Below are 22145 nucleotides of genomic sequence, written 5' to 3' on the forward strand. Positions count from 1 at the left end.
ATGCGCACAAAGGACTTCGAAGTCAAGGTCATATTTCTTCATTTCGACCATGCTCTCCTTGTTGGAGACAGAGAAGGGGCGACGGGACGCGACACATATTTTACTTATTCACGTTGGTGGAAATTATATGGGATACACCAAGGGCACAGCGCTCATCAGCAGGATCAGGGGCCCACATCATTTCCTTCGACATCTGCGAACGCAGAGTGTGGATGAGGGAAACCTGTGACGCCCCGGGCCACCTCGACAAGTCCAGGAACAGGTCCTTGTTAATAAAGTAGTGGGCTCCTTCCTCCGGCACATGGGCACGAGTAGCGTGAGGCACAACAACCTCCGCTGCTAAATGCTTCATTACCGAGGGACATTTAAACTCCCTGGGTAACACTGTACTCATGACTAACATATTTGACCACCTCAAATTAGTCCTCTGAGCAACACAACGGCCCTTTTAAGAGCCACCCCTTTGACCAAATGAACAGCCTTAATTGCTGGCTGTGTATGTGTGGTGCGTGTCTGTGTTTATGAGGCTAGCGTGAGCTAACCAAACACTGTAGCTAGTTAGCTTGCGTAAGGTACTGTAATTTAAGATAACCATGGTAAAAGCCCACATATTATGTGTGTTTGTGATGTGTAATATCAGTCCTTTGTCTGTATTTCACCGAGTCAATCCCAGCCAAACAACACGGTGCTACAGGAGCACGAAATTGAGGGGGGTAATTTCATTGGGATGTTGAGCTCAAATATCAACAACTTTTTGCAAGACCGCAATCAAATCGCGAACAGCCAAGCCAGCCTGCTTTTTCACAGACTAATCTGTGCATGCAGACATTTTACAGATGGTCTCTCCTTTGGTCTTTAAACATTTTGCTACACTAGACAATGGCCATTTTATTTCTTTCACCAAAAGATAGCTTTGTAAGTCATGATGTTATTTGAGTCATGCTAGGAGGCAGCTACGGCTTGGTTTCCCCATACCTCACTGCGGACAATTTCAGTGTGTTGTTGTTGAATAAAGCACTATTTACAGTTTGCTTAATTTGCATTCTCTCTATGAAGTAAGATTTAACGTCTCTACAGTTGGTACTCTGATGAGTTCTAAGTTTCATAATGGTCCAGGAGATGGCAGACGAGGGTTAAGAAACAATTCAAGGACACCAATAAAACTCCACAGACTAGACCATATCTGCAAATATTTATTTTTAGCAAAAGAAAGTTTATTCTAAATAAATTTGTTTACAGTAGAATACCACTTTGTTCATTTGATAGTTTGTACATTGTTTCACATCACTAGTGTGATGTTTAAAGCTCAGGATGTCTTGTATTGTAACAGAATCTTCAATCAAAATACATCACAAGGTTATTTCACAAAGGAGGATTTTTGTTGGAGTTAGATAAAAGTGCCAAGTAAAGACCCCAAATATCCCAAACACTGATCAAAGTCAAAATTTGCTTTAGGGTTTCATTCTGCAGCTATCCAAACAACTCTGATCCTCCTCTGGGAAATATCCCCCTGACCTTGGCTAAAACTCTGCGGTCTTGCCATCAGTAAGCAAATTAACAAGGTTGATATTCAGTAAGACTTGATTCAACTATCTGACCAATGCATTCATAGTAATGTACAATGTAGGATGGTCCTCGTGGACTATCAGCATCCAGGTTAATTCTTAGCCCTCAGCTAGTCATTTTTTTTCCAGTTTCACTCATGATAATTTATGACAAACAGAACACACCAATTTATTCCTTCAAATAAAAAAAAATAAAAACATGGCTAAGTATGATTAAGCTATCTGGGGTGGACAGACCTGTGGGATAAACCTTGATTACACATCCAACTGTGTACCAATTTGAGATTATTAAAGGGTTCTCTTTCTTCACAATGATATGAAAATGATGGTGAAACATTAATAACAATTCTACGAATAGTACAAACGGATGAGGATGGACAAATGCACGATTATCTACTACGTTAACTGGTTGCGCTCAGAATTAGACCACCCCTGCGTGTTAGAGGCTGGGCTCAACAATAAGACGCGGCTGTCTGCAACAGTGGAGGCCAAAATGTCTCATGCCTTCAATATAGCATGCCAAGGCAAGGGAACCATCGCACACCGGCTGGGTTAGCCAATCATAATCCACCATCCTCAAACCCAAGGCACATCCCTTCTCAACTCAAAACAGCAGCACTCCAACTGAAATCTCTGAAGCTATAGATCTGTTAGCAGTCTGTTAAAACCGTACATTTCAACCCTGTTCTAGAGGCTAAAAGAGGTCCCTGAAAGTCAACAGTCCATTGAGTGTCTGCTTTCTGATGCATATATCAATGATTCAATTGAACAAAAACAAACAAACATGGCATCTTGATTTCAAATGATTGTCTTTCACAATCTTTTGTCTGTGCAAGAATAGATCAAATAATAATAAAGAAGGAAAACAATTAGGCACTTCAAGACAGAGGCTGCAAGTATATCATATAAGATTACACCAGTTTTACCACAAAGTGTAGTGTACTCTTGTGCTTTGACAAACAGGTTTCTCTATGCAACCTGCAGGTTCTCAAAGCCTCTGACTAGTCTGTTCTGAGTTGTAGTGATACTGATTCACTGCGATGCTCAACGTCCAACAGTGGTCTTTGGGATATGGCTAGGGTTCAGCTAAAAGAACAAAACATTAACGGTAATGTAAGTGAAGGCTTGAAAACATCAGTGCTTTTTTTTTTTTTTTTTTTTAAACCTTAAGTCTCTCTCATGGTGTGGCACAAGTGACATGGATACAAAAGGGTCTCTCTTAAGCCTTACCCTGCCCACCTCTGATTTTCAAATCAAGCCATGCAGTAGTGTATGCGTTATACCATAGCACATGGCTCCATACCATTTCTACAACCGCAGAACCTCCTCTTATGTAAAGTCTCCTTAGCTTGAATGCCTTTTCTGCAATAAAGAGTCTTTGGTGGATATGGATTCCAATTGATGTGACTTAACGCCTTCAGTTACAAAAACGAACAAGCTGTCTGATGTGTCTAAAATATAAACTTTCCAAATTGGACTCTTTGGTTATGAGTCCAAGAGCACTCCTTAAATGATTCCACTCCATTAAATCCAAGTATCACAGCTTTACAAATTAGCATTTGTAAAAAATATATATATTAAAAATTTTAAATGAATGCAATACTTTGTTTTGGAGGTCCAAATGGTAATTGGAAGCTTTGTTCTAGTTTACAAACCAAAAAAAACAAAACAAAGAAAACATACAACCTGCACAGCAAGCCCTGCTACATGAGTCAAGGGCCAGTCCTCTCTGGGTCAAGCAGACAAACGCACACACATATATCTTAAGATAAATCTCAACTTTCTCTCGCGTCCTCATCTAAAATATATACACTCGTGTCCTTCATCTGAATAATTATTACAAAGTCCAAAAAAAAAAAAAAAAAAAAAATCACAACAGTTCTTCAATCTCCTCCACTATTAAGCATCAACCATGATAAATGAAATTGAGAGCAACAAATACAAAATAAAAAAAAAATAAAAAAGTGACTGCAGTCAATAGTGTTAATATATTTATCCAAATATAGATTTTTAAAAACTGCAGCTTCAGCATTGTTTGATATTTACAGCAAAAGTGTAAAAGTGCTTGGGGGTTTTGCAGCCGTAATGGTATAGTGTAAAACGCCCATAGTGAAATAATACTGACATTTAAAAAACAAATACACACACTATGCATCTACCCACTTCACATCCAAGTCCCACCTTTTCCTTTAATACTGAGAAGGAGAGTCAGCTGGAGAAGAGGCTTACTCAGAACTCCCCCATTCTCCACAGTCAAGTGCTTGAATGGAGCTACAGGCCCCAGTTCTGCAGCCTAACTGGGTCAAGCACTGGGACGTTGTGTCACGTCAGACATGAGGGTAGTGTCTCTGGGGGGGGGGGGGGGTCCTCTGGATGAGGAACCGTCCATGACCGCACATCCCCAGGGTGACAGAGGGGTGTCTCAAATGAGTCTCGAGTTTCGGAGGAACTGGATGAGCACCTTGTAGATAAATGTGTACTGTGAGGGGGTCTGCACCATCATCATGCGCTGCTGACGAAGCATGTTCAGAACTGTTGGGACGTCCAGCATCTGAGAGAGAGAGAAAAGCGGAAAACTAGGATCAGGGTCAAGTTGTGGCCTTGGTACCTCTTGACTAATGTTTTACCAGAGAACAGAAGTGGAAATTTAGAGGGTAGACTGGCAGGTCAAAAGTGTTTTGCTGGCTGGATGGTTAGTGTCTAGGGAAGACGATCACAAAATGGGACTGAGACCAAGATTTTAGAATACTAACCAAGATGGAACAATGAATGTAATTCATCTCTATGGGAGCTAAAATGGAACAGTTCCGGTCTCATAAGTGACCGGACGTCATAACATAAACTTGTTCTCTTAATAAACAATGAGAGAAGGTAAACACACATTTGTGTACTGTATTACTCCAATAATGGGCAATGTTTTGGTGAAACCCCAGGAGTCTCCCATTGACTTAAAAGGAGCAAGGCCTTTCTCTGGTCTGCATTGGGGGGGGTTACACTTTAATGTAATTTCCATATGACCAATATTCATCACATTTAATACAACACACATTCCAAATGCAAATATCTACTCAATCATCAGCACTCAAACATGTTTGGCAGACGAGCTATAAATGTTAATGGTGCTAGCAGCAGGTCATTTTATAAATGTGTCATAAATGTAGATAGCCCTAATGGCATGGGACTGAAAGATGTTCTACCAACACTTGCTCACTGGAAAACAAGAATCAGTGTGTTTATGACCTAATACCAAAAAGGTATCAGATTTAGTCCTTCGGATATTGTCTAAAATGTCTTTCAACTCCATTGTCCTCCGTGTGTGGCTGATGTAATGTGTGGTAATGTAGTAATGACTGGGCCATAGAAAGCAGTGCCGATGTACCTCGTTATGTTCCAGACAGGCTATCATGATCTCAGACAGGATGACCACGCCCGTGCGCCCAACCCCCGCGCTACAGTGCACCAGGACCGGCAGGTTTGTGTTCTTTGGATCGCTGGTGCTGTTAGTGTGCCGTCTCACAGACTGGATCTCCTCCAGGTACGCTGAGTAAGGAAGGAAATGGATGCATTAGACTGCCTTGATTCTACAATCTATTGTAGCCACACTAAGAGCTTTGGATTATTCTGGCAGGTACAGTACAAAAGAGAATGGAGTGTTAAACCGACATTTTAGGAAGCTCCAGACAGTTTCAATATATTATTGAGAGAATGGTTCATTCAGGATGTGTGGTTTCACAATAACAAAAAACACTGAATGAATTCTAAAATGCCTGAAAGACTCTAGATCTGGTATAATAGCGCAATATCCATTCACTGGGAATACTGTGCATTGCGTTTGTGTGTTTAAAGTTCTTTACCTTCACATTTAAGATTTTGTGCAAGTTACATGTATATATAATATACAATCTTACAGCATGCATTTCATATAGATTGCGTACAGACGCAAAAACACAAATGTGAACAGATGACTCACAGGAGAACTACACAGTTCTTCACTTCTATTAAATCAGTTGCATTCAGTGGCAGCCCTACTCACACAGGAAGCCCTTGAAGTCCTCGGGGCAGCCGTGGTCGGGCCAGTCGGTGTACTGCAGGTGCCAGACGGTGCGCTCCTGGCCCGTCAGCAGGTGCTTGATCTTCAGGCCGGTGGTGGCGTAGCAGCCCGAGTCCGTGCGGAAGCGTGTGGTAATCTTGAAGCGGCCGTAGGTGACAGTGTTGTGGCGCGATCCCAGCCGTGGCCAGTAGCGGAAGCTCTTCTCGCGGCCGCCCTCCTGTGCCGCAGGTAACGAGGCATAGCAAGACAAAAGAATGGGCAGCATCACAAACAAATTCAAAGGAGAGGAGAGAAGGGTCAGGTGAGGACAGCAGACGTAATGCTTATGTGAGTCAGATTTACCCATGTTATCATCATCACACACAAACAACTCTGCAATAGACGTGTAATCGTGACTCAAAGATGCCCACAAAATAAAATGCACACCTCCTCAGCGGTGACCATGGCGATGATGGCCACGCCTGCCTCCCACACCATCTGCCAGAAGTCCTGGCACGTATTGTTGAGGGGACCCTGGGAGGCGATGTAGCTCCACTCATCTCCTCCTACTGTCACCTGGGGAGAGACACAGAGGCCACAGAAGCCAATCAGTCCAGTCCTGGAAGCACAGGAAAATCTACACACCCCACCTCAGACTGTCAGAAGCTATAAATACACACGCGCTTCCCAAGCATGACGTGCAAGCATCACCAGTCTGGAATGAGGACCTGTCGCTTTTTATGTAATGAAACCAACCGAAGAGTTCAGCCAATTACTGTCGATCTCTTTGGCTGGAGCATATGTACAGTAAATCCTCTTACCGACTTCCAAGCAGAGACTAAATGATGTATGTACTATGCAGTGGTATCACTCCCCAGCAATTGTTTGTATAACATTCTTCACAAAAGTTTTGAGTCAATAAGGAATTACTGAGACTAAGCTTAATGATCATCTTTAATACACCTAATCTTGAAATTCTATTCTATTCTTCCGACTTTGAGTCGGAAATCCAAATTCAAGGGGCCAGTGGAAATTTCCGACTGGAAACATGGAAATTCTGACTTCCCAGTGCAAATGGAATGCACCATTAATCTTAGGAGCAATAATTAAAAGGCATTATTTAAAGAAATAGAACTATAAAATTCTAGTACACCCAACCTCCACCCCCGGCTACAGCAATATTCGTGGGCTCACCCTGATGTGCGAGGCATTGATGTAGCCTGTGTTGTTCTCCTTGGTGGGGACCAGCTCCACACGCGTGTCATCGTAGGGCAGCACGTCCTGGAAGCGATTGCGCTCACCGTTCTCGGGTAGTAGGGCGATGGTGCAGTCGTTGCCTGGCCGGCGCTTCGCTACCTGCTCATACTCTGCAAACACGGTGCCCTGCTCCACACGCTGCTCCAGGATCTTGCACTGCGGGGGGGGAAGGATTAAGGCCAGGAGTCGACCTTTTACTTACTCTTCAACAGACCACATAGGGCTACAATGCTCTTGGATTACCATTCTTAAACATTTGTCTGTGAAAATGAATTGAAGAAGAAGAAAAAACTCGATAACTGAAAATCAAATGCTCATCCATACACGCGGAGGACAAAATGTACAGAAACAAGGGAATGGGAGAAGCATTTAGTCTGAGGATCTTAATTATACAAGCCTGACAAGGTGTCAGGTATTCCTGCATAACTCTGAGGCAGTGCATGATGCAGACTCAGTCGACCAAACTGAAAGGGCACAACTATGCTTCATCTCCAGACACTCACCACAAGAAACGCAGCGCTTAACAGTCCCACCAAAACATCAAACTACTACTTTCCTAACTCACCGATAATTTTTTTTATAATTGAAATGAAAACTGGCTCAAAAAACAACAACTACTAGAGTGCATATCTCCGCTAAGGCGAAATGGCGTATCTCGCAACGTTAGTGAAAGTTAAACTAAATTTGTGGAGCCCCGTCATTTGGATCCGGTCTAAAATGTAACGGGTTCTTCCTTTGCCTGTGCTACACCTTTCCACCAGCTTACAAGAAAATTGGACCAGTAGTTTTTGCATCATGCTCCTGCTTAAAGACAGACCACACCGAAAAATAACCTCCTTGAAGGAGGTAATAAAATTAAGATAGTGGTATTTAATCACAGCTCAGCTTTAAGCAGAAATTAAAATCACAGAACTGCCCTAACATTTGCACCTAGCTTGGATAATGAAGACTGTGCTTACCCGCTCATCGTTGGACGCCCTCTCCGGCTCATCCTTGGCCTCGTCATGCGCGGAGAAGCGGGCGTGAGCCAGGCCGTTGAGCGCGCTCAGTTTCAGCTGGCCCAGCTTCTTCGTGTCTGTTCGCGTGCCCCTCTTCATGCCCTTTGATGAAGTGGGAGAGAGAGGGTGAGAAAGAGTGTGACGCGAGTTGAAAGCCGATGTTTGGAGAGACGGAGAGTGAGTGTGTGTGTGTGTGTGTGCTCAGGTAGGTGTAACGTCAAAGCAGCGTCAGGCAACCTCTGCTGGAATGCACCCCGTCCTGCCCAGCAGGCTCAACCACCACATTCCTGCTGCCTCACAAGAGAACCGGTCTACACCACCCAGGATACTACTGACAGGGTCACAATACAACAAAATCTGTCTTTCTTTGTTTGTGTGTAAAGTTCACAGATGACTAGGTCCAGCTGACTAATCTGATGAGTTGTCAAAAGCATTTTTAACTCTCAATTTAACCTGCGAGAAAGGATGCACTTGAGAGAACTGAACCTGGACATTTTAATGCACAATCTAAGCTGACCTCTAACTAGGGCTGAACGATTAATTGCATTTGCGATTTAATCGCGATATGATAGAACGCGATTTTCTAACCGCAACGGTCACGATTAAAAACGTGGTCTAAAATTTTTTTTTTTTAAATAATATATATATTTTTTTTTTTTTTTTTTTTTAAGATGGTACATTTTGCACACAGTGTTTAAAAAGTGCATGCCTTGTGTTTATTCTTACAATGACTGTTTAAATTACTTAAATGCACAGTGGCAAAGCCACCGATTTGTTGTTCTTGATTCTGTAATGAGCAGTTAAATAAAAATGTAAAATGTGGGAAATAATATTTTACACTAAATGTATCTAATATTGTGTTGGTCATATTTAAATCATTCATTACGATTTGTTGGGAAAAACATTTGGATAAAATAAAAAAAATCGCATATTAAATCGCAATCGCAATATTTGGAGAAAAAAAATCGCAATTTGATTATTTTCCCAAATCGTTCAGCCCTACCTCTAACCTAACACATCAGACTTTATTCACTGTATTATTTCCTGCCAAACCATGTTTTTAGATAAAAATGAGGTAATTATAATGTGATTGGTGTGCCTTTCTCGCAATTGGTGAACAGGGAAGACCTTATGATAAGCGTGTTTTATGAGACAAGCCTTTTCCCTCTATCTTAAAATGCTTTTCAAGCGGTATTTCAATTGAGTCAATGAGAGCAAATAGCTTTCCCATAACGATGTAAAAAGTAATCCCTTCAAGTGATCTATTTAACTGTATTCTGATTACTACCCATTTAATTAGTAACTGTATCTTAAAACAGTTACTAATATTTTGTATTATTATTAATATACTAATTAAATAATGACGTTACATGTACTCCGTTACTCCCCAACACTGATCATAATAGCATTTTACGTAACGGATAAAAAAATGCTAAACTCAACCCAAATATCACTAAAATGTCATACAATGTTGGTCAAATGTCATCAGGAACCCCTGACAATGTGGATGCTGAAAGCTATAAAAGAGGATGAAACTAGCCTGGTGATCAAAACTGGACCTACTTCGTAGCCCTCCTCCTGACACAATCATCTGTCTAGTTCCACTAAGGCCCAAAACAGGTGTTGAATACAATATGGGTCTGATTTGACTAGGTATACTGTTGCTTAATTCACCAATATGCAAAGATGTATGTTTCAGGACATAACTTCACCAAGCATACTCTGGCGCATGCATGGGAATGTTGCAGCACGTATGTACAGTAAATGTACACTTTCACAACGTTGCCATATTTCTCCACAAGATCCTTTTATCTCATCCCACATTCCTGTTGTCACACAAGAGAACCGGTCTACACCCACAAAGACTACAGACAGGATCACAATGGACAGAAAAATGAAAGACAAAATGGAAAAAATGTGTTCAGGTCTACACACGTTTAGGTCTAGCTGACTAACCTGATGATCTGATCTAAATGCCTCGATAAGCAAGAAATGTCTTAACGATTTCTCAAAATGTTAACCAGTCAATTTAAATGGACTTTGTGGTCAACATTTGCAAATTTACACTCATTTTCCTCATTTCTGCCCCATGCAACCAATCATCTTAAGCTTAGGGGTTAGTTCATGGTAATAATCTGGTGAAATCTTCACACCCATGAGGAACACTTCACAATGTGGATGCCGAGTTATAAAAGTTGGTGAAACTATAACCTACAGGAGTAGCCATCTTGATATGCAGAATTAAATTGCATGTCAGAATAGGTTTTAATTACAATATTGGTCTGATTTGACTATATTGTAGATTAATTCATCAATTTTGTGAAACTGGATGTTTCTGAATATAACTTTACCAAGCTGCGTACTTTGATACATGCATGTGATTGTTTCAGCCTACATTTGAAATATTACACTAGAGCTTCACTTCCACAACATTGTCATTCTTCTACAGAATATTCCTTCAACATATCCCTTTCCAATCCTCAAATCAACAACAATCAGTTTACCTATTCCATTTCTTTTGACTAACCCAGGCAATCGAAACCAACCATGTGCAATCGTCTATAGCCCTATAGACCCACAGACCAATCCAATCATGAGCATTAGCTTCCCAGTGTCTCACATGGGGATTGCCCACCCCTGCTGAGACCCCATATGCCTTGGTTGAGGAAAACAGCCTGCAAGGCTGAATCTAGTCTGCTTCACAGTGGACACTATCACCACAACAGAATAACTCCCCCAGACATTTTGTAGGTGTCTATGGGTTCTTTGGCTTTACAATGAAATTCATTATGCATATTTGGAGGGTTACAGGGCCCATCATTCTGCACAATGATGCCCCTCAAATTCAAGTGTGAAAATAAATACGCAATTGCTAAATAGCAGCAGCAAGTATTTTTCTGAACCAGAGAACTATGTGCAGATAGAAAGACTAATCTGCAACTGAAACCATGCAATTCTTAGAATGCTAAGGGGATGAGGCTCCCACATACACACACAAACACACACTACGCAATTGTTCTCCCTGCCATCACAAGACCTGACTGCCATGGCGACGACGTTGTTGACACTGGTGGGGGAAAACAATGCAAGAGGCAGCTCACCACAGGCGGCAGGCCCTCGATCAGCCTCCTCCCCGCGGGCACGTCCGAAACGGGGCGCTTCTTGAGGATGTCTCGTTTGGCCTTTTGTCTGCCGAGGTCCCCGTCAGAGATGGATGGCACCATGGCTGTGGGGTCCCGCATGGCAAGGCGATCCATGGGCAGGTAGAGCGGCTCAGCCTCGGCCTCGTGGATGGGCGGGTGGGGCTGGTAGGCGGGCGGCCCCGACAGGATCTGGTCGAGGGCGGAGGGGAAGGGGTAGGCTGGAGGGGGCTCCCGGGGCGTCTGTCCCACACCCAGGGCCACCAGGTGTTGGTCCACCTGTACTGGCACCCCCACCATGGCATCCTGGGATTGGGGTGTGTGTCGGCCGCCCTCGTCGTCCAACTCCTCCTCCTCGCCACTGCTGCTGTGCACCAGCATGGTGGCGTCCGACAGGGACTTCTTGTGGCCGTAGCGCACGTCCTCCTTGCTCCCGCCCTCCTCCTCGTACTTGACAGTTCTCTCCAGGAGGGCGTTGAGCTCGGAGGCCGAGGAGGCGGGGTTGGGGGCAGAAACCGGGGCAGGGATCTCGGCGGCCGAGGCGGAGATGGTGCGCTCCTTGATGCGCATGCCCTCCAGGCCGTAGGCCAGGCCGGCGATCTCGATGGAGTTGCGTTTCTGCATGCGCGGGTGCCGCGGCAACACCAGCGGCTCGCTCACCTCCTGCAGGGAGTGCGCCACCGGCAGGCTGTCCTCCTGGAAGGTCTGCACGGAGTGGTGCACGCGCCTCGTGATCAGGTCCGGGTTGCTGCTGCTCACGTACAGGTGGCGTGACAGATCCGGTGTGCTGTTGGCCGGCCGCGGGTACGCGTACGGGTACGGCGGCGGCGGGCGGTACACCTGCGTGCGCATGATGTTGGGCGCCTGGTACTCCTGTGCCTGCTGCAGCTGCACGTTAGTGAGCTCGGGCACGCTGACGGCGCCCACCACCGGCCGGCGCTCACCGGGGTACGGGTACGGGTGCGAGGGGCTGTGGAAGCTGTAGTTCAGGTGGAAGGGGTACTGGCCGGCCATGTGCTCGCGGATCTCCGGCTGGCTGTACACCAGCGGGTCGGGCCGGCTGTAGGCATAGGAGCTGCCGATGTTCAGGTTGCGCATGGAGTGGCTCTGGCGCTCCACCCCGGGCCCCATGTGCCCGTGGCCCCCGCCTCCGCCCGGTCGGGTCTTCTGCCGCATAACAGTCTCATAGTCGGGCGTGGCGCGGTAGGAGGGCGGCAGCAGGGCGCTGTGGCGATGCGATGGCACGTAGTCGGGGCGCATGACGTCGCTACCTGTGATGCTGGGGTTGGACGACATGGGCGAGGGCTGCAGGTAATGCTGCGGGTTGTTGAGCGAGCTGGTGCTGTGCGCGCTGTACACGCTGCCATTGCGCAGGCGCCCGTTGTACTCGTGCGGAGAGCGGTCCAGGCTGGTCTGGGAGTGATAGTAGTAGCCGTTCTGGTTGTTCATGTAAAGGTTGTCTGAAGGATAGCAAAGCGATATGAAAATAAAAAGGTTAAGGGTAGTAACCATGAATTGTCAATAAAACAATTCAGATAACACTTGTCTAGTCAACAAGACCAAAGTCTATTCATCATGTCTTCATGATAAGATCATTCTTTTTTTCTGCATCAGACAATACTGCAGGAATCATGTTTGAGGGCTTTTGGGAGGTTTTTCTCTTTACCTTGGGAAGATGTGTACGGCTCAGTGTAATGGCCGTTGTAGTGCAATTGTGGGGGCGCCATCATGTAGGGCTGCTTTGGCTATAAGAAGTCAAGAAAAAAAAGGACACCATATTTTCAACACAAAACAGCCATGCTGGGATGTGGTTCACATGACCCATTTTAGGAATAGAACAGGGTATTCAATATAAAACCATAGACTGTTGTGCAGAGAAGGAGAGAGAGCTCACCAGAGACATTCTTGTGGAAGATCGCCGTCGCACTGGGTTGACAGGGGCAGGCTGGGTTTGGCTGTCAAAACACATCAGACGGAGGAATTAGATTAAACCAAATTGCATACTGGATTCAGACCATTTCTTTGACACCAAACGCATTCTTGAGGAGAGATCTTTGACATGGAATCAACACTTGGTGGACTTAAAGACATGCCAGCCGTCCTGAGAGACATTCTTACGCTACATTACATTCAACGAGTTCATGTCTGTCCTGAAAAAGTAGAGCCCATGCTATGGACATACACCACCCACTTTGGCTTGCTAGTGAGCCTCAAAATCTTGGTTCTAAATGAGGTCCCCTCCCTCAAATTTAAAGAGTGGATCTAGACGATCACAGAAGTGGGAAATGGTCCCTCTTTCCTCTACTGTGCTAAGGAGAGGCCCAGGTGTGCTATGCACAGGAGGCTGTTGAGGCAGCTGCGCTCACCCCTTATTAGAAGGCAGAGAGGGACGAGAGAGCATTGGAAAGCGAGGAAAGGAGAGAGTGAGAATGGACTTCTGCCAGCCCTCGGGAGGCGTGGAGTCCCCCTCCTCTCTGGAGACAGGAAAGGGAGAGTGAGGCGACAGGTTGACACACACATGCACACACCCACACACACACACATAAGGAAAATTACGTCCAGATACAAGGAAAAAGAAAATAAAAAAAAAGAGGAGAGGTGGACAACTTACAGGCTGTTCTTGTTAATTTTGTAAAACTTGTGTCGTGCCAGGCACATTCTGCAGACATATTTGGAGGTCTCCATATCCTCCTATAAATTCAAAAACAAAACAAAATATCGAAACTAGGACAAAAGTAGTATTATCCACCGAATTCACTGAAGAATTCCACAAAGCAACACAAGACGGTTTATGTGAGAGAGAGCCCCACTAAACACAAAAACAGTGGCCCGTCTATAAATAAATACACATCCACATGGACTCAGCAGACACCGCTGGAAGGACTAGCCAAGGGCTTATTCAATCTTTGCGCTATTTTTAAGTTCTGAAAAAGAATCTGAAAATGAGGTAGCATAATGAAGACCATGAGCCATGGACGTTGTAGACTTACAGTCTGGAACTGAATTGTGTCCTCCTTATTGGTTAGTTCCAATGCAAAGAACGACTTGTTGTGAGTCATATTGTTGATGTCATTCCACCTAGACAGGCAATTAGAAAATAATTAACAGGAGTGTCACTGTAGGCATAGAACACCACTGAGGTCACCAAGCAAATAAAGTTAAAGGAGACTATTGCACAAATTGGGTTTCGCCCGCCTTGTGGCGTGCAAGGTTAAAGCTTCAACACATATGGTAACTTTTTCAGGCCCAAAACTGAGTTTAACTGCTTACCTAAAAATGAGAGATGGCTTGTTATTCTTATGTTTGACGATAATCCCGTCGAGACACGACACAATGAGTATGTCCGTGCCCTGGCTATCCTGTGCCAGTGATGACAGTAACAGAGTACATGGGTGAATAATGTGTTTGAGAGAGAAGATACAGACCAGAGAAGACTTTCGACCTACAGACAGAGAGCGGCCACTGCTAGGTCACTAATCTCAGCAAGGGTGACAGTTTCTCTTACCTTAGCTTGATATGTCTCTTGGCCATACCCTTCCATCTTCTCCACTTCCTGCATGTAGAGCAGCTCTGCTTCAGGGGCTGGTAACCCTCTGTACACACACAAGCAGAGTCAATATCCAGTTCAGTTTATCTATTTAATTAGTCCATCAGAACCGTCAACACTGAGCCGTCACCTTCATCTATTGAAGTACTCAACAATGTGAGGAATTCATTTCATGCATACACAGTCTAAATTGTGGGATTTCCTGAAATGAGTAACCTCACACCTGAAACCGCCATAGCTAACTACACTAGAATTCTGCCCATTTGGGCATAAGTCATCCATCACAGCCCAACGATATGTCGATCCACGCACATATGGGGTTGATAAATGTAAGAATCTGAACACAGAATTTGCAATTAAAATAAGCCGGTATCTTTGAACCCTCTCACACACACACACACACAAAAAAAAAAAAACTTTTACAGCTCCTGGCCTGCTGCTCAGAGATTGCTTTTTATCTGTCTGGGCAATACATCAGCCCAGCAATTCCTACAGATGCTCCTCAACACTGTGTTAATTGAAGCCAGATGACAGCAATACAGGCTGTCTGTAGCCAACCCTACAGAAGCGGAGCAGAACCTAATAAGAATGTGAAATTCCCACACGCCAGATTAAATTGGCTTGTGAAATTCCCATATTCTAATTGTGTCTTGCGTGTTACAAGAATCTCAAGAGACAAACTAGCAGTGCGGGAACTTACCGATAGTTTTGATAAAGCATAGCAACTTTCTGAGTGGCCTCCTCCAATACTCGCTCATCCTGAATCCATCCCTTTAAGAAACAAAGTAGTGGTTTCAGAAAGCCTCATATGTTTATAAAGACTCAAACAAACTGGAAACAATGTCTACATAGAACACAAAAATACAAACATTTTCACTGCCAGACAAAATGCCAAAGTGCCTCGTGTTTTACTTTGTTTACTTACAATGGGGAACAGCACAAACTTCTGGAGAAATTCCTCGGACTCATAGCGGTTAAAATCTCCAAAATCAGCTGAGGTAGAGGGGGGAAAAGGCATCTATGATCAGGCCATTTTCTTCAAGAAACACAAGCTGAATTTCAATACCATAAACACAAAGGCAGATTTCATGATTTAATAGTTTAACAGATTTTATATTCAATTTTATAGTTACAATATGCAGTAACCCCCCCCCCAAACACAAATTGAGTGTTTTCTTTGAGCAGAGCAGCAGAGCAGGTGGGCAGTGTCCTGCTGCAGGGATGACTAAAACTGGCCACTCGTGTTTGGAATAGCGTGACACATTTCTGGAGAGCTGCGCAGCGTACAGTGACCGAAGGGGCTAATTTTAGACAACCAGAGGTGGTGGTTTTGCTATGGCAGGAGAATGATTCAGCATGTAGTCCAACATTAGCACTAATCTGAGTCTGACCGTCAGAAATATTCACAGCTATGTAGGGTATCCTGGGGTAGTGGTGGTGGGTGGTGGGGGCCCCAGGCTGAAAACAGCTCTTGGACGGCCAGAGGGGTCCCTGCCTTCCACCAAGCGTAAGGGGAGCGAGTGTGGCCGTGTGCACAGTGTGCTTTTCGACTGCGTGAGAACCTGGGCAGGCTTGGAGATGAGACCTGGTTCCAATGAGTGAGTGATCTCAGCGGCCCTGCAATGCTAACGCTGGGCCAGCAATGCTGGCTGCCAGATATATCTTTGCCGGTGGTGTCTGAGATTCTTCTGCTGGGCAGAAGCTGGAGGCAGACTTGTTGAGTGCTAAAACACAGGCCCTGCATACACTGCTACACTCTGGTGAGAGAACTCCAGTTTTCGCCCCTTGTGACGTGTGCTTCATTTAGGATCTGCGAGCATCGAGAGTTTTCCCATACCTTGCACAGCCAGCCCAGCCAACCGGATAGCTTGTTCAATGGAGCAGGGAATCCTACCCTCCAGGATATCTTTCTTCAGTTGCAGATAATACTGGTAGCTGCAGAGATGGAGACAGAAAAGGTAGAAAACCTTTTGCTTTGGCAGGTAACAGTATTCCACTGCGATATTCCAAGGGCCAAAAACTAGGTTTTCATTAGGAGACCAGTCTAATGAGCACTTCCCTGAGAATTGACCCTGCTTACCGTGTGATCTCCTGCTGAAGCTGGGAGACTGTTGGCACATAGAACACCACCCCAAAGTAAACCGTGGGCTCCAAGCCATACTTGTCCAGCTGTTTCTTCAACGGCTTCTCCAGGTCGATCCATCTCTGCTGGTTTTGTTTGTTGAAGTACCAGAGACTAAAGTACGTTATCTGAAAGGAAGAGACAATGTGACGCCATTTCATAAGACAGCAGTGCTATTTTTCTAAGGATGGAATAATTCTTCACAATTACATGTCCATTCTTATTCGGTTCAATAAACCTTGGATGAAATTCCGTTATATTGAAGTCATGAGACACGTACAGGTGTAACAGGGTTTAATGTGCTTCCCTGAATTTCCCTCCCTTCATGGGTTAATTCTCTAGCACGGTCAAGGTGCAGATTATTGGTTCCCGAGTATTATTTGGATACAATGTTTTGAAGTGGGTGTGATTGAGAGGTTGTCTCTGGGTTCTTCCTTTCCTCTGTCTCTTTCTTCGAATGTATGGGACAGAGGTAGGTACACGTCCTGCAGACACACACTGGCGAGTTAGCTAGCCTACATGTGAGCTTGTTTTGTGCATATTGTTTTAAGTGGCTTGCCTGATTTGTATTGACAGGAGCTGAGCGTCTTGCTAACTCTGTCCAACGGATTTTATGTTCGTCATTTGCATGTATCAGGTGGGTCACGTTTTGCACTTGTGTGTTTTGTGCACGTGTTAGCTCTTTCTTCGAATGTATGGGACAGAGGAGCTGAGCGTCTTGCTAACTCTGTCCAACGGATTTTATGTTCGTCATTTGCATGTATCAGGAAGCAGCAATAAACGTGTGAACATCAGGTCGGTGGCTGTGTCCTTCTTAAACAAACACAACGCAGAGTGAAACAGCGAGGGGAAGATAACCTCTGTTACACAGGCAAGGAGAAGAGATTCTACTTTCTGTTTATGATAGATCGGAGTCGGTCAAGAGTCTCAAAAAATGCAAAACAGTCTAATGGAACAAGTATTTTGAGCGTATTAGCCGTTACTTATTATATCTTAAAGTGAACACAACACAAATGACAATGTAGTAATTCCGAGGGAATAATAACAATGTGCCAATACTTTCTTTACAATATCCAGTCTGTATTTTCACGCATTGTGCCAGGTGTTTCTAAACATTTGTTCATATTTTACTGGTTCGCACATAAATCAATTTAACGAAGAGATAAGATTACAGTATATGCACAAAAACTGTTTTTTTTTATATATATATTCTGGCTCCAAACAGACATCACTGTTATTATCTTTTAATGCACAAGTAACTACCATCAATATGGGGATCAATCCACATAGGCTAAGCTATTTAGAGTGATTCCTGTAACACTGTAACATTAACTAAGAACAATTAACTGGGGTAGCCTGTGGCATCACATGATGTTCGACATTGGAAGCTCGATCTCTCATGATTTAGTGTATTCATCCTATTTACCTGGACAGTATGCTAGGTCTTATACAAATGTAAAACAATTTGAAGACATGTTTTAAAATAGCACCCAAAACAATACATACCTCTCGTAATTCGAGTCTTTGCGCAACTGCTTCCAGACATTCCTGGCCGGTACCCTCCACAGAAAGTGTATACTCGACAAATTCGCCATTTAACAGCTGAATGCGTGTGACAAGGCAGCTCTTGCTGGAGACGGTGTATCTTCGCGTTCTTTTTAGTTTTAAGCCAAAAGGCAATGGCATATTTCACAGTCCTTTGAAAGGGGTGTTACTACTTGTAAGAAATATTTCAATGTAGATTTATCAAATGATGCCCATCTGTCTGAGATCATAAGAGACAAGAGTCCACGGTTGATGCATGTATTCCTGCAGTGATAAAAAAAAAAAAGAGAGAAAGAAACGGACGTGGTAATTATTAAGATTTCTGCACACAATCCATGTTTGACAATGCATAGCCTTTTCTTCCAAGATGCCTGGTTATATGACAACATGACGTCAAGTGTCTATTAAACTCTTTGACTTCACCACGTGTATACACAGAAAGGACTGAACTGTGAAAGCGAGTAATTTCCTTAAGGTTACTTTCGCATAACTGTCATAAACACTAGCTAATATTGTGCTAGTGTTTAATACCATTAAGAAAATGGCCAAATTGTCCGGAAAATTAACCACACGTTAGGTGTACAACGAAGCGTGGTAGGTATAGTTCATTTGACAAGTGTTCTGTAGTAGCTAGAGCTGACCAGTTAAATTGTTGAGGAAGTTTCTCCAAAAATTTGACCTCTACCGTTAAAATTGAGCAACATGGAGCACTTACTTAAAATACAGTAACCTACAGATTTCAGAAGTTCTGAGACAATGTTAGTCACGTTCAGTGCGCTTTGACCAAATGGGAACAGTAATGACAAATCACTTGTAATTTAGTTAGCTAGCTAATCCGTCACTAAATCTGTTTTGGCTGCCTTTCTAACTGGCTAACGTTAAGCAAGTGAGCTGCCAAGCTAAAGTCATACTAATGCAGAACAGATTAACATTGCAGAATAACAGGCTGAAATAATGGATACTGACCGTCACACAAAAGACTGATGGCTAACAACACAATCCCCGCCTGTCAAATGCAATGCAAAGCTAACTAACTTTAAGCTACGAGTAACACTAGATGGATTTACAGGAGCCCCCAAAACTTTCCATGTCACAACACTCACAAAGCTTGACAATAACGATACTTACAACCGCTATTGCTGTCATTAAACAGCGTCAATGATATAACATTACCCATCTGAATGAAAACACGAATTATTGAGGGTGTTTTACTATGTTTGTTTTGAGCACGACAGTTACCTAAACAAGCGTAACAATCAACATAACGGATTCTACAACTAACTAAAAGGCAAAATGGCCATGCCTCATTCCCAATAGAGCAACAAGTGCCAAGCTCAGGCTCGCAAATCAATGTTGTTTGAATAAACAGTGACGTTAGGTAGGTAGAACCTGGCTACGTTACCCTTACTCACTTGAGTTACCCCACCAAACTCTTGCTATGCAAAATTAGCTAGCTAAATAACTTCAAGAACGTATTTGCAGTGTGCATTGGATAATCCCAAACATGACAAATCCGAAATACAAAATGCCAACACAAAGCAAAGGCTAAGGCTGCTGATGTAGCTGACCAATCAGTATCCTAAAACAAACATGGCTAGCTCACTGATACTGTCTCTGCTCACATGAACTAAACAAACTCTAGCTATCGGGCTAACTAGCTAAAAGCGAAGCTAGCTTCCTAGCTAAGCGACTACAACAGCAAACGTTACTTTTAAATGACTTCACCTAGGTAAACAATAATATCAGAGAAATTACCTGTCGTTAGAGACCATTCAAGGTCGATACAAAGCCACTTCAATACAATTATATATATAAGCAAATACGCAGAAACTTCAAAGTTGTGTTGGCAATCCAAAAGTTTTCTTCTCCACCTAGCTAGCCTGGCTAGATGAATGCATGCCGAGATCCTCGGGTCTCTCTAGGAGCTAACAAACTTCACTTCCTGTGAGGACAGGCCTACCAATAAATCCAGCGCGTGGTGTACATCCGCGGGGCCTATTTTGCGTTCACCATCGGTGTTATTTTCTCTACACATGATCTTCTTACACTTCAATGAAGCTAACGTCAAGTTTCAAAGAACCAAACTTTTTTACATTGTTTTACATTTTAAGTCCCACGTGAAATGGGCAGCTGTAGTTCAGAGCATTGATTTTCCGAGAGCGCCTTAATACAAACCTGATTCAGAGTCCATTACATCAGACAGCTGGAATGCCTGGCAGCGAAAATGCAGAGAATGGGACAGCTGCTCTCTGCTGATCGAATGGGTTGTTGCAACGTTCTATTGGAGTACAAAAGTAGTCAGAATTGTGCTTAATTGGGATTTTATTTCTTTACTGGTCGGTTTGAATAACAATGACATCTCCACTGTATACGCTGCAAGTAACAATAAACTATAGATATAGCTGGTGGGTTGTAAATAAGTTTAAACTAACAAAAAGAAAAATCTATCTCTCCAAAATTGAGTAAATATGTGACGGTCTGTTCAGTTAAAATTAGAAATGGCAGACATTTGTTTACTTCTGTCAAGATGCCCCACACTATCTGGTTTAAAGAGTGATCACTGTGCTCTATTACATTGTTATTACAAACGAATCATCATAGGAGATACTCAACGCTGCCCCCTAGTAAAGATACAAGAATGTGCAGAGAATCACTTCTCCAGCAACCTTCCCTGTAATCATGTAGTCCTCACCGTGTTCCCATAATTAAACTGATACCGCAGAAGCATGCACATACATGAATTAGGTGGTTGTTCGCAAAATTAAACAGAATCAAAGGTATGATAGATACATTAAATACAAAATATTTAATTTTCCTGTCGACATGAAAAAAGGCTTCAAAAATACTACAATCTCTTGGGTGGCTAAAGAGCCTCAGTTACAGAAGATAATTGTTAAATAAAAGTGATAAACTGTGAGTATGGCACACTGCATGTACAATACATCTGTGCTGTTGCATACAAGCACTGTCCTCTGCATACATGTCAGCAGTAATGGCTCACATAGCTACACCAGTATTGAGCATATCTGAAAACTGTGAGAAAAATAAACTACTATGTTAATAAACACTCCAAAAAGGGTTGTGCGTTCAGTGCAGTGTTGAGTCGACCTAATGTCTGCTACACCATAATACCTTTGTCAAAACTCATCATCACTGAATATGCTGTAATCCTGTTCATCCTCATTTGTCTTGGGAGGTGTCTGGGACACATGCAAAGACTCCATGTTTAATCCAAGTTCCTCAAGCTCTGCAGATAGTTCATTAATGTCCTTAGTGTATTGAAGAGCTCCATTCTCCTCGGGAGTCAGACGATTGTGCTCAGTTGCAGGTAACAAATTGTCTTCTTTGATGTTTTGTTTCTCTTGACCATCTTCTGTCTCCCCATCCAGACCCTGTGAACTATAGCTTGTTGGACTACATTTCAATGGACCATCATCTGTCTCCCCATCCAGACCCTGTGAACTATAGCTTGTTGGACTACATTTCAATGGACCATCATCTGTCTCCCCATCCAGACCCTGTGAACTATAGCTTGTTGGACTACATTTCAATGGACCATCTTCTGTCTCTCCATCCAGACCATGTGAACTGTAGCTAATGGGGCTACATTGTAATGGACCATCTTCTGTCTCTCTATCCTGAACATGTGAACTGTAGCCTGTTGGGTTAAATCTTAATGGTCTATCTTCTGTCTCTCCATCCAGAACATGTGATCTGTAGCTTGTTGGGTTAAATCTTAATGGTCCATCTTCTGTCTCTCCTCCCAGACCATAGGAAGTGTTGTTGGCTGGGCTGCGTTGCAATGGAGTAGAAACTAATAAAGGGTTCACCTTCCCCACTGCCTCAAGGTCTCTATCAAACATAGAGGAAGAGGAATGCCTGTTAACTAGTGTATCCTCTGATGTTACGTCTGGACGAAAGTGTTGTCGAAATCTGTCCTT

At 43.6% G+C, this 22145-nt stretch overlaps 1 protein-coding gene across 5 annotated transcripts; it reads right to left on the reverse strand.

Moving 5' to 3' along the window:
• Positions 1-1177: 1177 nt before the first annotated feature.
• ptpn21 (protein tyrosine phosphatase non-receptor type 21) lies at positions 1178-21342 on the reverse strand. 5 transcript variants are annotated; one of them, XM_031579779.1, is made up of 20 exons: positions 20380-21342; positions 18166-18468; positions 16618-16787; positions 16375-16472; positions 15463-15530; positions 15238-15308; positions 14496-14583; positions 14261-14349; positions 13981-14068; positions 13602-13681; positions 13357-13464; positions 12885-12945; positions 12657-12735; positions 10952-12450; positions 7812-7952; positions 6790-7008; positions 6043-6171; positions 5599-5833; positions 4945-5105; positions 1178-4116 (listed from the first exon to the last, which is right to left on the reverse strand). In XM_031579779.1, exons 2-20 carry the CDS (start codon positions 18343-18345, stop codon positions 3988-3990), a joined length of 3693 nt encoding a protein of 1230 aa, XP_031435639.1. In that variant the 5' UTR covers positions 18346-18468; positions 20380-21342; the 3' UTR covers positions 1178-3987. The 5 variants fall into 5 exon arrangements, with proteins under 5 accessions (XP_031435639.1, XP_012679027.1, XP_031435641.1 ...); XM_012823573.3 differs by lacking the exon at positions 20380-21342 and adding an exon at positions 19960-20369; XM_031579781.1 differs by lacking the exon at positions 20380-21342 and adding an exon at positions 19617-19953.
• Between the last annotated feature and the right edge of the window lie 803 nt (positions 21343-22145).

The sequence above is a fragment of the Clupea harengus genome, chromosome 14 (genome assembly GCF_900700415.2).
Source record: "Clupea harengus chromosome 14, Ch_v2.0.2, whole genome shotgun sequence".
Taxonomy (NCBI): domain Eukaryota; kingdom Metazoa; phylum Chordata; class Actinopteri; order Clupeiformes; family Clupeidae; genus Clupea; species Clupea harengus.

Excerpts from the sequence above, each read along its gene's own strand:
- ptpn21 (XM_031579779.1), bottom strand. The coding sequence starts at position 18,345 with ATGCCATTGCCTTTTGGCTTAAAACTAAAAAGAACGCGAAGATACACC. Across the intron at positions 12,946-13,356 it reads TCTCTGCCTTCTAATAAGGG|CCAAACCCAGCCTGCCCCTG; the intron begins GTGAGCGCAGCT and ends GTGTTTTGACAG. Across the intron at positions 5,106-5,598 it reads GGACTTCAAGGGCTTCCTGT|CGTACCTGGAGGAGATCCAG; the intron begins GTGAGTAGGGCT and ends TTCCTTACTCAG.